The 13,744-nt window shown below is 45.2% G+C and overlaps 1 protein-coding gene across 1 annotated transcript in view; it reads right to left on the bottom strand.

Annotated features, from left to right (window-relative positions):
* Positions 1 to 13,744, bottom strand: part of COL4A2 (collagen type IV alpha 2 chain) — a 164,962-nt gene that overhangs the window by 32,277 nt on the left and 118,941 nt on the right. The window contains exons 31-34 of the mRNA XM_066633056.1: positions 13,249 to 13,419; positions 10,255 to 10,398; positions 8,090 to 8,215; positions 7,515 to 7,696 (exon numbers count right to left, since the gene is read on the bottom strand). Of these exons, the coding sequence (XP_066489153.1) occupies positions 7,515 to 7,696; positions 8,090 to 8,215; positions 10,255 to 10,398; positions 13,249 to 13,419 (623 nt within the window). The remainder of the gene's footprint in view (positions 1 to 7,514; positions 7,697 to 8,089; positions 8,216 to 10,254; positions 10,399 to 13,248; positions 13,420 to 13,744) is intronic.

The raw sequence follows: 13,744 nt of genomic DNA, 5'->3' as shown, positions 1-13,744 counted from the left end.
CAGCATAACTGCGGCAATGCATTAACATATTTAACCCTTTTTTCTATTCATGTTTCCATTTTCTATTGAAAACATAACCAAAACCCAACTCCTAAACCTAAAGTACAGGTTGGACCTTGATAGCCATTGATTCAGCATCCACTGATTTGACTCACCACTGATACCGGGGTCCACCTTTAAATGCCATGTATCAAGGAAAAAAAGTGTCAAAATCAAATTTCCTACCTTTGCACTGCTAAACCACACCAGTTGCAAGCTTCTCAGGGTTAAAGATAGCTTTAAAGACACTTCTGGGTTTCTTGCTCATCTATTATAGCCCCAAAATGCATGGGTATAGATGCTATACCAAATTCAGCCACGAGATGGGGTGAATAATGAATCGAATGAAATAATTTCATCCCATTCAATTCTATTATTCACCCCATCTAGTGTGTGGATGCGGCACAGTATTTATAACATTCTGGAGTGACAACAGAGGAGCAAGAAACCTTGAAAGTGGGTCTTTAAAGCTATTTTTCTACTGATTTGGTATCCACTGATTTTTTTTATCCACTGGGAGTTCTGGAACAGAACTCCAGTAAATAACAAGGTATGACCTGTAATTCAAGATTCATTAAGTCCTTACAAACAGATGAGGGACAGAAAGTTTTTATTCTTCCCACTATCTACAATTATTTTGAAAGCCAGTATTGAATACAGTTCAATAATAAGTCATAGACTTACTTCATGGATTTGCAGGAGTCAGTTATATCTACCATGCAGTTTTATTTATTTAAAATATTTTTATCCATCTTTTCCCATCCAGTGGGAAGCACTCAAGGCAGTTTAGAACAAAATTAAAAATCAGTTTAAAAAAAAATTACAAAATCAGCATAAAAATTATCAGTAAGGGTAACAAAACACAAACAGAAGCAAAATCACATGTGTTTTTTGTTGCCACTAGCGTACATAAGAACATAAGAAGAACCCTGCTGGATCAGGCCCAGGGCCCATCTAGTTCAGCTTTCTGTATCTCACAGCAGCCCACCAGATGCCTCAGGGACCACCCACAAGACCACAAGATACCTGCATCTTGCTGCCACTCCCCTGCATCTGATGTTCTGTTTACTCTCGCACCCCCCAACAAAAACACTAGACTGCACTTGGGTTTAATTTGGACCACTTTATTAAACGCAAGTGGCCGAATTTTAATACATGAAACCTGCAGAACACACCTTTCCTCTCTCACAAGTCTGGGGTAGGCAAAAATACTGCCATCCACAACCAATTTGGGTGGCAGAAAAAATTTCGACGTGGCCCTCATGATGAGCAACCAGTTAATCTCAGACGGTTAATCATCATGGCTTGTAACCAGTGATGGAGTTTTCTCCACTACTGGCAGAGAGGGACCCAATTTGATCTTGTAGGCAGCAGAGGCATATCTAGGGGAAATGACACCCATGCCAAGCACTGAAATTGCGCCGCTATCACTCACTCCCAGCAAGTGTGAATAGGATTGCAATCTGAGGAGATGGGGGAATTACACTGGTCAAAATGGGTTTTTCTGCCAAGATCACTCAGTGATATAATGAGTCATCATTTGGTTTATATAACAAACCCTTAGTTTATCTGGTGTCCTGATTACAGGATAGGAATTGTTGTCAGAGTATACATGGTAGAATCAGGGATCCAGGTTGGTGAGCCATCAGAGATTTTGTGGGACCAAGACTCTGAACAAGGGGCCAGAAGATACCCATTGGTCTTAAAAAAAAAAAAAAAAAAAGATTCACTCAGGTAGTTGTAGTGCGGGAGCTTAATGTTGACTGTGGGACCACTTTCTGCATGTTAGAAAAAGAATCTAAGATTCTAAACATTTTGAGGAATGCATGTTCCTCCCCAGTACAATCTTTTTCTACCTTTTGTCCCTATTTATGCTGTCTAAAAGCAGTCCCCTTTTTGGCAACCTCATATGCAAAATGTCACCTTAGAGTTTAAAGAGCTTGGCACAGTAGAAATTTCTTATAACTGCAGGAAGGAGTGTGTGTGTGTGTGTGGGGGGGAGTATTATTGTCCTGCGTGGCCATGAAGTGAGTTTGAGCTTTTTGTGTGTGTGGGGGGGGGGGGCTTTCTGCACTGTACAGCCGTGGGGGGGAGGGACTGACCTCCCTGCTGCCTCCCCACAGCTGCTTGATTGTGAAGAGCAAGACCGGCAGCCTCCCCGTCAGTGAGATCTACAGCTTCACCTACTTCAAGGTTAGGTGAGCAGAGGCACCAGGGGCCTTTCCTGCCTCCTCAGAACAACTGGAGTTGCACTCATTGAAAATATCCCAATTGAAAAAAAACCAAACACATTCTGTACAATTCAACTAAACATAAATCAATGCATGTGCACTCTCTCCTCCGTGGGGGCTGGTGGAGCAAAGCAAGGTGGTTTGTTGGTTTTAATTCACTCGAAAATGTGCCTTCCCAGCACCAATTTATTTTAGTATTTATATGACTTCTGCTAACTAAGCAAAGGGGCACCACTTTTCAACAAAAGCCAACAACACAGTTTGTATAGCAAGGTAGATAAACATTCACTGTCTCAAAAAGGCACAAGATCAAAGAGGGACAGGTGCTTGCCTCCTGCTAAGAGAGGAGCTCCCTGTCTAGAGCGCTTCTGCCCTGATAGCAGGCAGGGGATGAAAGTGCAGGTCCTTGCCCCGGAACAGCTGAAGTTTTTAAAGAGAAAGTGATGCAAAGTGATAGCTGCAGACAAATGAGTTGCCTGAAGCAGCAGAGTTGAGTGGAGGCTCCTTGGGGTGGGGGCTGAATGCAGTCCTGCCTCTGTGTGTATGTGGGGGGGGGGAGGGTGGAGAGTGAGAGAGAAAAGCCACATAACTAAAGCCACATTCAATAAAGAAGCCCCTCCAGTGTTCCTCCAGTTATCTTCCTCCCTCCCTCTATGTTCCCTTTTGACCCCTCTGCTGGCCCCCACCCCAAGGAGCCTCCACTCACAGCCAGGCCCTTCCCTTCCTCACCCCCCCCTGCCTGCACTCAGCCCCTCCCTGAACAAATCCCCAACCTCAAAAGGGGCTTCCTGGCTGGCTGACTGAAGAAGAGAACAAGCAGTGGCTAAGTGAGACAAGGGGTGATGAGGCGAGGCGAGGCGAGGCAAGGGGCGAGGTGAGGTGGTGGCGGGGCAAAGCAAAGAGGTGAGGTGAGAAGGTAGCAGGGTGAAGCAAGAAGGTGAGGGGCAGAATGAGGAACGCAGCCACAGCCAGTCACATAAATGTGCATGTGTCTTCGGGTTTTTGTGCCCCTGTAAAAATGGCGCCCCCTGGCAAGAGTTACAGCTTGCCTTAGGGGAAATACACCTCTGGTAGGCAGGGTGTTCCTCATGAAGAAAGCCCTCTCTCGTGACACCACCAGCTAACCCTTTGTCGGTAACAAAATATGCAAGAGTGTTGGCTCATGGGTGGTCCACTCCATAGTAAGGTAATAATAACTTTTCTGTTTTGGGGTATTTACAAAACTTAGCTTTTGGGATTCTGAACTTTGATTTTCAAATGTTTTTCATTTGATTTTCAAATGGGGCAGGAGGTCTGGTCTAGAGGGTAGAGCCTCCCTCTGCCTGAAGATAACATCCACAAGGTCGCCAGTTCGAGGCCACCGGCACCGTGCAACCTTGAAGCAGCTGACAAGCTGAAGCCGAGCTATTCCACCTGCTCTGAGCGTGGGAGGATGGAGGCCAGAATGTGAAGCCAGATCGGAATGAAACACCTTGAATGTGGTGGTTCTTGAAATTAAGAACCTTCTTTCAATTGTAAAAATCCCTATTTAATAAGGGATTTAGATAAGCCTGCCTATGTAAACTGCCTTGAATAAAGACCAAGAAAGGCGGCATATAAATACCTGTTGTTGTTGTTGTTGTTGTTATTATTGTTGTTGTTATTATTATTATTATTATTATTATTATTAAATGAAGGTTGCTGTTTTATGAGGTTAGGTGAAGTGGTCACTTCAGGATTGGAAGGTGGTGGTGAATTCAGTAGCATAGCATGGAGGGAGGCCACAGGACAATTGCCCTGGGTGTAAAATTTCAAAAGAAAAAAAGTAGTAATAATAAATTAAAAAATAGCCCTTTTCCACAGTGGGTTATCTTTTTTCTGTCCCCTTTCCCCCTTTTCATTCGGTTCTTTCAGACTTTCAATAACAAACACCCAAGTTGCAAATCTGGGTGAATCCCTGAGGGACATGATGGAGCTCTTTGGAGCCACAGGAAAGGAAGGGAGTGGCGATGCTGGTGACCAAAAAAGGAGAGAGAGACTGGTCTGGAAAGGGGTGCCCCCTCTTGGTGCAGGCCCCCCTCATTCAGCCTGCTCTAGTTCATACAAACCAGGGCCTCCTTGTGCCTCGAGGGTGCCTCACTCATCCGGACAACCCCAGGGGCCCTCTGACCCGACATGGCCTGGTTTCTGCTGACTTGGCCGCTGCAACGATGCCTGCAGGTTTCCCTTTTGGAACCTCAGGGAGCTGGTTGAAGCTCCTCCAGCTTCCAATGGAGGCACAGCCTCAGCCTGACCCCTTCTTGCCATGAAGCACCCACTGCAGTCATAGAAGCGGCTCAGAGTCTGGAATCAGCACTTGGTCTGTGAAGAGGCTGTGAGCAAAAGGCAGTGCATTTGCATGGATGTCACTTAGCCTGGCTTCTCGGTCAAGGACACGCTCAAGCTGAAGCAGTAGCAACTGGGGGGGGGGGGCTTCAACCATCCTTCCCTGCCACTGCCCTTGCCTCCTGGCTGCTGCTTCTCAGACAGGGAGGATGATGAGAATGAGGAGAAGCTGCCCTTCCTAAACACCATGGTGGGGGCAAAAAGCCATGGAACTCTAATTGGAGAGCTATGTGCAGGCGGTGCTGTGGGGCACCTCCAAATTCAAAGGGCTGGCAGAAGAGGGAGAGCTGACATGGGATTCTGAAGCAGGTGAGTTCCGGGCCATAGTGGCTAGGGTCCCAAGAGGCCATGTGGATGAAGGGGAGGCTTTGCTGGGGAATAACAGGGTCTTCGTCAACCCTTCAAGCAGGCCAGTCAATTCCGACATCCTGTGCACCCCAAATCTATATTTTCAAGACTCAATATTGTCAATTGAGATTTAAGTGTAGATTTCAATAGTTATTGAAAAATTTGCACAAATTAAGCCATGTCTGCCCAATGTTGCATATACAAATGTGTACAGCTGTGGGCTGGGCAGACATGGGTTAAAACCAGGCATATATTAGCATTATATTATAATTTGCATATACTAGCATTAAATTCATTTTACTTCAATTACAATGGTTCATGGGTTAGGGGATGCAATACTATAATCAGGGATAATAGGGGAATATAATTCGTAACTTGTTCCTTAAAATGGCCACGATGCCAGATGATTTGAGGATAGCTAATGTCATGCTAATCTTTAGAAAAGGAAGGAGAGGGGACCCAGGAAACCATAGGCTGGTCAGCCTAATATCTGTTCTGGGTAAGATGGTAGAAAGTTTCATTAAATATAAAATCTTAAAACACGCCTTGCTGAGAGAGAGAGTCAGAACAACTTCTGCAAGAATAAGTCTTGCCTCACGAACCTTTTAGAATTCTTTGAAAAGGTCAACAGGCATGTGGATGCGGAGGAACCCGTGGGTATTATGTATCTGGATTTTCAGAAGGCATCTGACATGGTCCCTCACCAAAGGCTGCTGAGAAAACTCCACAGTCAGAGAATTAGAGGGCAGGTCCTCTTATGGATTAAGAATTGGTTGAAGTACAGGAAACAGAGAGTGGGTGTCAAGGGCCTGTTTTCACAATGGAGAGAAAAGTGGTGTGCCCCAGTGATCTGTGCTGGGATCAGTGCTTTTCAACTTGTTCATAAATGACCTGGAGATAGGGATAAGCAGTGAGGTGGCCAAGTTTGTCGATGGCATTAAACTTATCTGAATGGTGAAGACTAGAAGGGATTGTGAGAAGCTCCAGAAAGATCTCTCCAAACTGGGAGAATGGGCAGCAAAATGGCAGATGCATTTCAATGTAGGTAAGTGTAAATTAAAGCACAATGGGACAAAAAAAAAAATCCAAACCACATATAGGCTAATGGGGTTGGAGCTGTCTACTGGAGCTCAGGAGAAAGATCTTGGGGTGCTGGTGGACAGCTCGATGAAAGTGTCAATCCAATGTGCGGCAACAGTGAAGACAGTCAATTCCATGCTAGGGATCATTAAAGGGATTGAGAATAAAACAGCAAATATTATAATGCCATTGTACAAATCGTTGGTAAGCCCACACCTAGACTATTGTGTTCAGTTCTAGTCCCCACATCTTAAAAAGGATATAGTGGAATTAGAAAAGATGCAGAAGAGAGCTACCAAAGTGATTGCTGGGCTGGGGCACTTCCCTTATGAGGAAAGGCTGCAGTGCTTGAGGCTCTTCAGTCTAGAAAAGAGGTGCCTGATGGGGGACATGATTGACATATACAAAATTATGCAGGGGATGGATAGTGGATAGAGGGGTGCTCTTTTCCCTCTCACACAACACCAGAAACAGGGGACATCCACTAAAATTGAGTGTCAGGAGAGTTAGAACAGACAAAAAGAAAATATTTCTTAGTCTTAGATGTGGTGATGGCATCTGGTCTAGATGCCTTTAAAATAGGAGTGAACAAATTTCTGGAGGGAAACCATCACAGGTTACAAGCCATGATAGGTATGTATAGTCTGAGATTAGTTGGTTGCTCATTATGAGGACTGGGTAGAAATTTTTTTCTGTCACCTGAATTGGCCGTGGATGACAGTTTTTTTAACCGCCCCAGACTGGTGAGGAAGTGAAAGTATATTCAGTAGGTTTCATGCATTAAAAATTGGTCACTGTGTTTAATAAAATAGCATAAGTTAAACCCAATTGCAATATGGTGTCTTCGCTTGGGGTTGTGAGTGTAAATAGCAGGTTAGATGCAGGGAGGTGACAGCGAGATGCAAGTATCTTGTGTTCTTGTACGTGCTTCCTGAGGCATCTGTTGGGCTGCTGTGAGATACAAGAAACTGGATGGGGCCTGGGCATGATCCAGCAGGGCTGTTCTTACCTGCCTTGCCGTGGGCACTGGTAACCCACGCTATGCCACTGGGTGACTTAACCACCATCTGACTCCTCCCCACTTTTTTCTTCAGCAGCCCTCACCCTATCCTACTACCCCCTTTCTTCTGCTTCTTCCTGAGGCTCCTTTGCCACCTCTTGTTTTCATTTCTGTTGCATTTAATGCCAGTGTCACTTTCCTCCTCTTCCCCACAAGCCTCTTCAATTCTATTCTGCCTTTTTAAAATCTGACAGAAGCAAGAAGAGGAGGGGGCATCAATGAAGTCTGGTCAGCCTAGAGTAGTTAGCTGTGGTGAAGTTGGATAAATGTGCTTTGCCCACCTGAGGGAAGGGGAGCACTGCCTCAGGCACTGATGGGCTGGGCCTATTTTCAAGGTTTCCAAAGGTGACAAACAAGCATTCAATTTGATTCAACAAACAAAATTTGCTCACCCTGGGTCCGGTAGTTCCAGGGAAACCAGGAATACCACGAGATCCTGGGACACCAGCATATCCTGGCTGACCTTTGATTCCTTTAATCCCAATGTCTCCTTTTTGACCTTCAACATAACCTGGAAATCCAGGTAAACCTGGTCTTCCAATCTGGCCAGGTAACCCTGGCATTCCTTTACTGCCTACAAGACAGACATTTGGAAATAGGTTAATTTCGGATGAGATTGGTGAGTCACATACCTTGTATAAAGCTACCTTTTGTTTCATGATGGACTGTATATCCTGACAATTTCATTTTTGATCTTGGTGGTGAAAACGGTTTGGAAACAAAGTTCTGTGTCGCTGTATGCCCTTCCCTAATAAACAACCATGAAATCTGTGCTGGTGTGCATGTACATTTTTTAATATTTTAAAATGACTTTTTGTCATTTATCTGAATTTCTGTTTTTGACAGTGTCCTTTATGTAATGTGCAATCAAGTAATTATAACTAAAATCCAAATTAAAAATCGGTGCAGTAGATAACTGTTACAATATATCACACATATTTCTGATTAAACCATTGTTGTTCCTTACCTTGCAATCCAATCCTTCCTTTGGCACCTCTAATACCTTCAGTTCCCTTTTCCCCTTTCACTTCCAGTAGCATGCCTGGCATAATTTTAGGAGGTTCTCCTGGCAGACCACGTTCCCCACGGTCACCTATTAACAAGAAATGCCTAACCAAGGTTGCCATATTAATACACCCAGACTTCCATTACGCAGGCTTCCATCATGTTACTGCTAATTCTGCATAGCTACTATGAATAATAAAATATGTGCTGTGTTTAAAAATATCCTTACAATATAAAGATGACGTTTAAGAGGGGAGACAGCTAAAAGGCAATGCAAATACAAAGGCCTTCCTCTTGTAGTATTTAATTAAACAGTTGCGTAATTTGCAACTTTTCCTTAATTGTGACCTGTAGATGTGGTATCTACATATTTCTCAAAGTAGTATATGAGAATGTAGGTATTATCTAAGGCCCCAATCCTACCCAAGGTTTATAGTGGCAATCCACCATAATTCACCACCACTGTGATCCACTAATACAAGTCCTAGTCTGGTGGTGTGAAAGCTGCGCCACAGTTGTGCCAGGGTCGTAAGAGCAAACAGCCAGTGGCTCCATGCATGGGACAACAGCTTCTGGTGGAACTGCTGGATCAGATGAGGTGGCGGCAGGGATGGTTTAGGGGAGGAGTAGGGCAGGGAGTGTTTCAACAGCAGGAGAGGCAGGATCTTGGCAGCAGCCACACCCAGCAAGATCCTTTTCCCAGCCCAACACACTCCCGACTCTCCTTGGAATTATGCCAGTAAAATACCTGACTGAGGAGACCCAGTGGAGGTCAGGCAACCTAAAGGGTTCTTCTAGGCAGTCTGGTCATTCCCACAACTATAGCATGCAGCATGTGCTCTATCAGCAGTGTTGCATACTCTGGATTGGCAGGAGACAGGAGAAGGATGTAAGCACCTATTTGATGGAGTATAGCTTAGCACCTGCTCCCTTTAAATCATAGCATTGACATTTTGATGAGAAACGATAGGCCTCTCAGTTGGCCAACTAAGGATACAGTCGTAACTTGCGCTAGAGTAGGCAGGGGCATGTTTGGGGCCAGAATGGGCGCAACCCAAGGCAAGAGGAAAACTCTCCCCTTACCCCGTGTTTTGTGCTGCACTGGCCGCAATGCGTCTACTCGGATCAGCGCCACCTCCTGAGGTGCAGCAAATCTGAGTAGATCAGAGCAGCCAGAGGTTGTGCTGCACCACTTGGGAACAGGGTCAGGATCTGGCATAAATACGGGATCCTGGCCTCGCTTCCCACCTGCCTGCCTGTCACCCACCCTCCCCCACCTCAAAATGCCTCCTCCCCACGCCCCACAGGCCCCTGCATTGGCTGAGCCCGGCCAATACAAATTTACTCCGCTGGGCCTGGATCTGGTGCGGGGAAGCCAGCGCAGCTCCTTGCGCTGGCCTCCCCAACTCTTCAATCGACACAAATGTGCCTCACGGCACGTTTGCGACACCCCTGGGTCGGCACAAGTGGTTTGTGCCGGCCTAGTCTGGGGGTTAGGATTGCGCTATAAGATGAATACAGTTATAGAGATTGTCTCCTTCCTGTAGGGATCAAGTCATCAATGAAATGTTCTTGATTACTCTCTCCTAAAGAAGAGAAGAATACATTTGTCTGTACTGGACAGCTGTTCTTCACTTGCCTCATATACAAGATCGCTACAATAGGTGACATATAGGCTGTAAATAACAGTAGGTAGTAAGGAAGCACATAATGTTTTAATTTTTTAAAGGTGTTCACAATTGTATTTGAATGTGTCTAGTGGTTCTCACACATTTAGCACTGGGACCCACCGGGACAGAACGAGAATCTATCAGGATTCACCGGAAGTGATGTCATGACCGGAAGTGACATCATCAAGCAGGAAAATTTTTAACTATCCTAGGCTACAATCCTACCACACTTACCCAGGAGTAAGTTTCCTTTACTATCATTGTTAAAAGAATATACATAGTAGTTTGTTAAAAGTACAGGTCTATAACATTTCCCCAAAGGTAATATATTAAAAATAAAATATTGAAAAGAATGGGGACCTAACTGAAATGGTCTCGCGACCCACCTAGTGGGTCCCGACCCACAGTTTGAGAAATACTGATCTAGAGTAATATCGGACAAATTTAAGGAAAATACCTTTCAATCCTGGCTCACCAGGTAGACCTGGAGAACCTTGCTTGCCTGCAGTGCCGCTCTCTCCCGGTACCCCCTTCCTTCCTGGCAAACCTTTAAAGCCCATAGAGCCTTTGAAACCTGCAATGCCAGGTGAGCCTTTAGCACCTGTTGATGAAAAATTTGAATGAGAAATGTCATACCTATCCATACATATCTCTACCTGATTATTTAAGTCAGATGTTCCCAAACTGGGGTGTCATAACACCCCAGCCAGGGAAGCTCTGCCTCTCCCCCTTAAGGGGCAGGTCAGCAGCAATGCGAGAAACACAGTCAGGATTATCGTGCTGCTGCCTGGGAGGGAAGGGCTTTTTTCAACTTACTTGGGGGTCACTATGGCTCTCTGGAGGGTCCAGGGAGCTGGCAACCCCCTCTGCAGCCCTCCCGGCAGCTCCAAACTGATGAGAAAAAAACCCACCTCTGGTTTCGTGATGAAAATGGTAAGTGATTTTTTTCCTTTTTCTCATTAATTTGGAGCAGAGCGGGTCACAGGCTCCTTGGACCCTCTAGAGAGCCATAGTAACCCCCAAGTAAGTTGAAATAACCCTTCCCTGCCCCTGACCCTCCCCTCTCCATCAAATACTTACTGGTTTCCAAACTCTGAGATTTTGGGAACCACTTAAAGTTTAAGCTAAAGACAAGCTGAATTAAAAAAAAAAAAAACTTATGATGGTTTTGTACTGATATTTTTCATTCCTAAACACAAAAACAAACAGTAAACATAACCCAGACACTCAAATCACCCTAGTTTGTTTTTAGTATATACAGGAGGGGTCTTGTACATGGTAGGATGCACTTACTTCTGGGAGAAAGTTTCACTGAACTCTATGGTGGATATTTACTTCAGAGTAAACATGTTCTAGGTCACATGTGTTGCATAAGATTGTTTTCATTTTTGGGAATTTAGTGACCAACCAGACAGTCTGGGCTTCTCTCCAGCACATTATGCAGTAAAAACTGGTGCAAAAGATTTATTCTTTAATAGAGGAGGGGTGATATTCTTGATTTTTAGAATTGCCCCTCCCATGCTGTTGAAGGTGGGGCCAGCTAGCTAAGTGCCAAATCCTATCCAACTTTCCAGCCCTGGTGTAGCCGTGCCAATGGGGTGTGCGCTGCATCCTGTGTTGGAAGGATAGTTATGAAGCCCTCCACAAGATAAGGGAACATTTGTTCCCTTGCTTCAGGACTGTTGCAGCTGCACCAGCACTGGAAAGTTGGATAGGACTGGCCCTAAATACTCTCCTCCTCCATGGAGGCCTGAGGTTTCTCTGCCATCAGCCCAAGAGAATGCCACAAGACTCTGTCTGGTTCATGCTTGCCTGGCATATATCCAACACCACATACACATGTAGACAAACACGTCAAGCCAAAGAAAAATGTGTTAGGAAACAAACGGGGACACAGCAGCAATTCAGATAGGTCCTCCCTAGCCTTGCTATCTGATGTTCATGCTAGACTGTGACAGCAGTTGGCTGGCCCCACTCCTACCTAGTCAGCCTGGGATCCCCAAGATTGTCATACAGACAGAGAGACAACTGCAAGAGCCTCCTTAAGATCACCCCAAAGTAAATGAAGAGTTTTCAGAGAAGAAGTTTGCAAGAAATCAATTTAGATTGTTTCTCCCTGGCAAACCTCTTTTTGACACTGCTGATTAAAGCCATCAGCACCCTTCCAGCGCAGTTTGGTGATGGACGGTACAACTGAGGAGACTGATCCAGGTGAGAGGAGCTAAGGCGGTTCTTTCTCAGAGATCAGCCAAGCCTACAACAGGTCCCGTCCCAGAATCCTTTCAGAGGGTCTTGGGTGCAAAATGGGTCAACTGGTCAAGTCTGAATCACTTGAATTGTTTGCAAAACAAGATGTACTCATTGCCTGAGCAATTCTACTTCTTTTCCAGATCAGTTAATAGATTTCCCAATAAAAGAAGCATATACAGGTGTGTGTCATTTAACGATGGGGATTCATTCTCTGATCCCTGTTAGGTGAACCTGTCGTTAAGCTTACCATGTTTGTTTGTACAGGAGCAACATGTTTGTTTGTAAATGGGACAGACGTGGGTAAGCAGAGGGAGCCCCTTGATTACTTCCTTAAACTAATCATGCTTGTTCCCACATGTCTGTTTACTCTGAGCAGAGGGAGAAGTTGGATTGCTTCCTTAAACTCTTCGTGTTGGTTTACAGAGTAAACAAATGCAGAAGGATTGCTTCATTAAGCTCATAAAAATTGTAAAAAAAAAAAAGAGGTATACAGGCCTCAGATGCTCAGTTGGCTCATTTACAGTGCAATCTTATCTTGTGCTGTAACAAGCAAGCCAGGAGACTTGCACTATACCCAGTGCGAGATAGGGCTGCAGAGTGGCTCAGTTGAAGGTAAGGGGAAACTCTTCCTGGGTAAACCACTGCAGCCCCTATGAGTCTCCTCGGACTTGCGCCACCTCCTAAGGTGGCGCAGGTCCGAGCAGAGTGGAGTGGCTTGAAGCCACTCCGCACAGCTTGGGGAGCGGGGTTGGAATCCAGCATAACTGCCTGGTCCCAGTCCTGCCTCTTGCTCCCCACCTGCCCGCCACCGGGACCACCCTCCGCCTGCCCCAGAACGCCTCCCTCTGCCAAGCAAGAAAAGCTTTAGAAAAGATTTTTACAAGATGTGTGGAGGCAGTTTTGTGCTCTTAGGGGAACTTTGATCTCAGACAACCACACTGTATATGCAGTCGGTCATTAGGCAGAATCTCATGAAGCGACACACACCTGTATAAATATTGTTAATAATGCATTTTTATTTGTGCTATATGTCAGAATGGCTGTGCTAACTGATCATGAGATTACATGAGATTTACAATGCCAATTAAAAACCCATTATTTATAAATTTATAAACATGTTTGCCAAGCATCGATTCTAAATCAGTCTCTCGAACTCAGAGCAGCTGCTTATATAACTGCGGTTTAGAATTTCTTATTTTACCTTTCAGTCCTGGGCGGCCAGGCATTTCATCCATTCCAGGAAGGCCCCTCTCACCAGCTTCACCTGTTGCTCCAGGGAGACCCGATTCACCTTTGTCACCAGCCAGACCTTTCATGCCTATAGGTCCAGGCATTCCTGGGTCTCCTGGAGTTCCTCTTGTGCCAGGTAAGCCTATGGAGAGTCACATAGAAAGAAAGAGAAAATACATTGAATAAAGCAGGGCCACTGGAAGCCAGACATTGTGAATAAATATGAAAAAAAATCTACAAATGAAGAGTGAACAATTAGTAATTGTACTTCCAAATTAGAGTCATTTGGAAGAGTAAAAATGACTCTTACTTAGAATCTGGTCCCTTAGCTCAGCTTTTTCCCAAATTGTGCACTGCAGAGCCTGGGGGTGCTGTGGTGAACTCACAGGGGTGCTGTGGGATTTCCCTGGTGACCTCTTCTTCCTGGCTTTCCTGGGCACTGCCATCATGAAACATGATCCAAGTTG

This window comes from Tiliqua scincoides, chromosome 1 (assembly GCF_035046505.1).
Source record: "Tiliqua scincoides isolate rTilSci1 chromosome 1, rTilSci1.hap2, whole genome shotgun sequence".
In the NCBI taxonomy this organism is placed as follows: domain Eukaryota; kingdom Metazoa; phylum Chordata; class Lepidosauria; order Squamata; family Scincidae; genus Tiliqua; species Tiliqua scincoides.
Note: the sequence above shows the minus strand (reverse complement) of the source record. Positions and strands in the feature narration are given on the sequence as shown.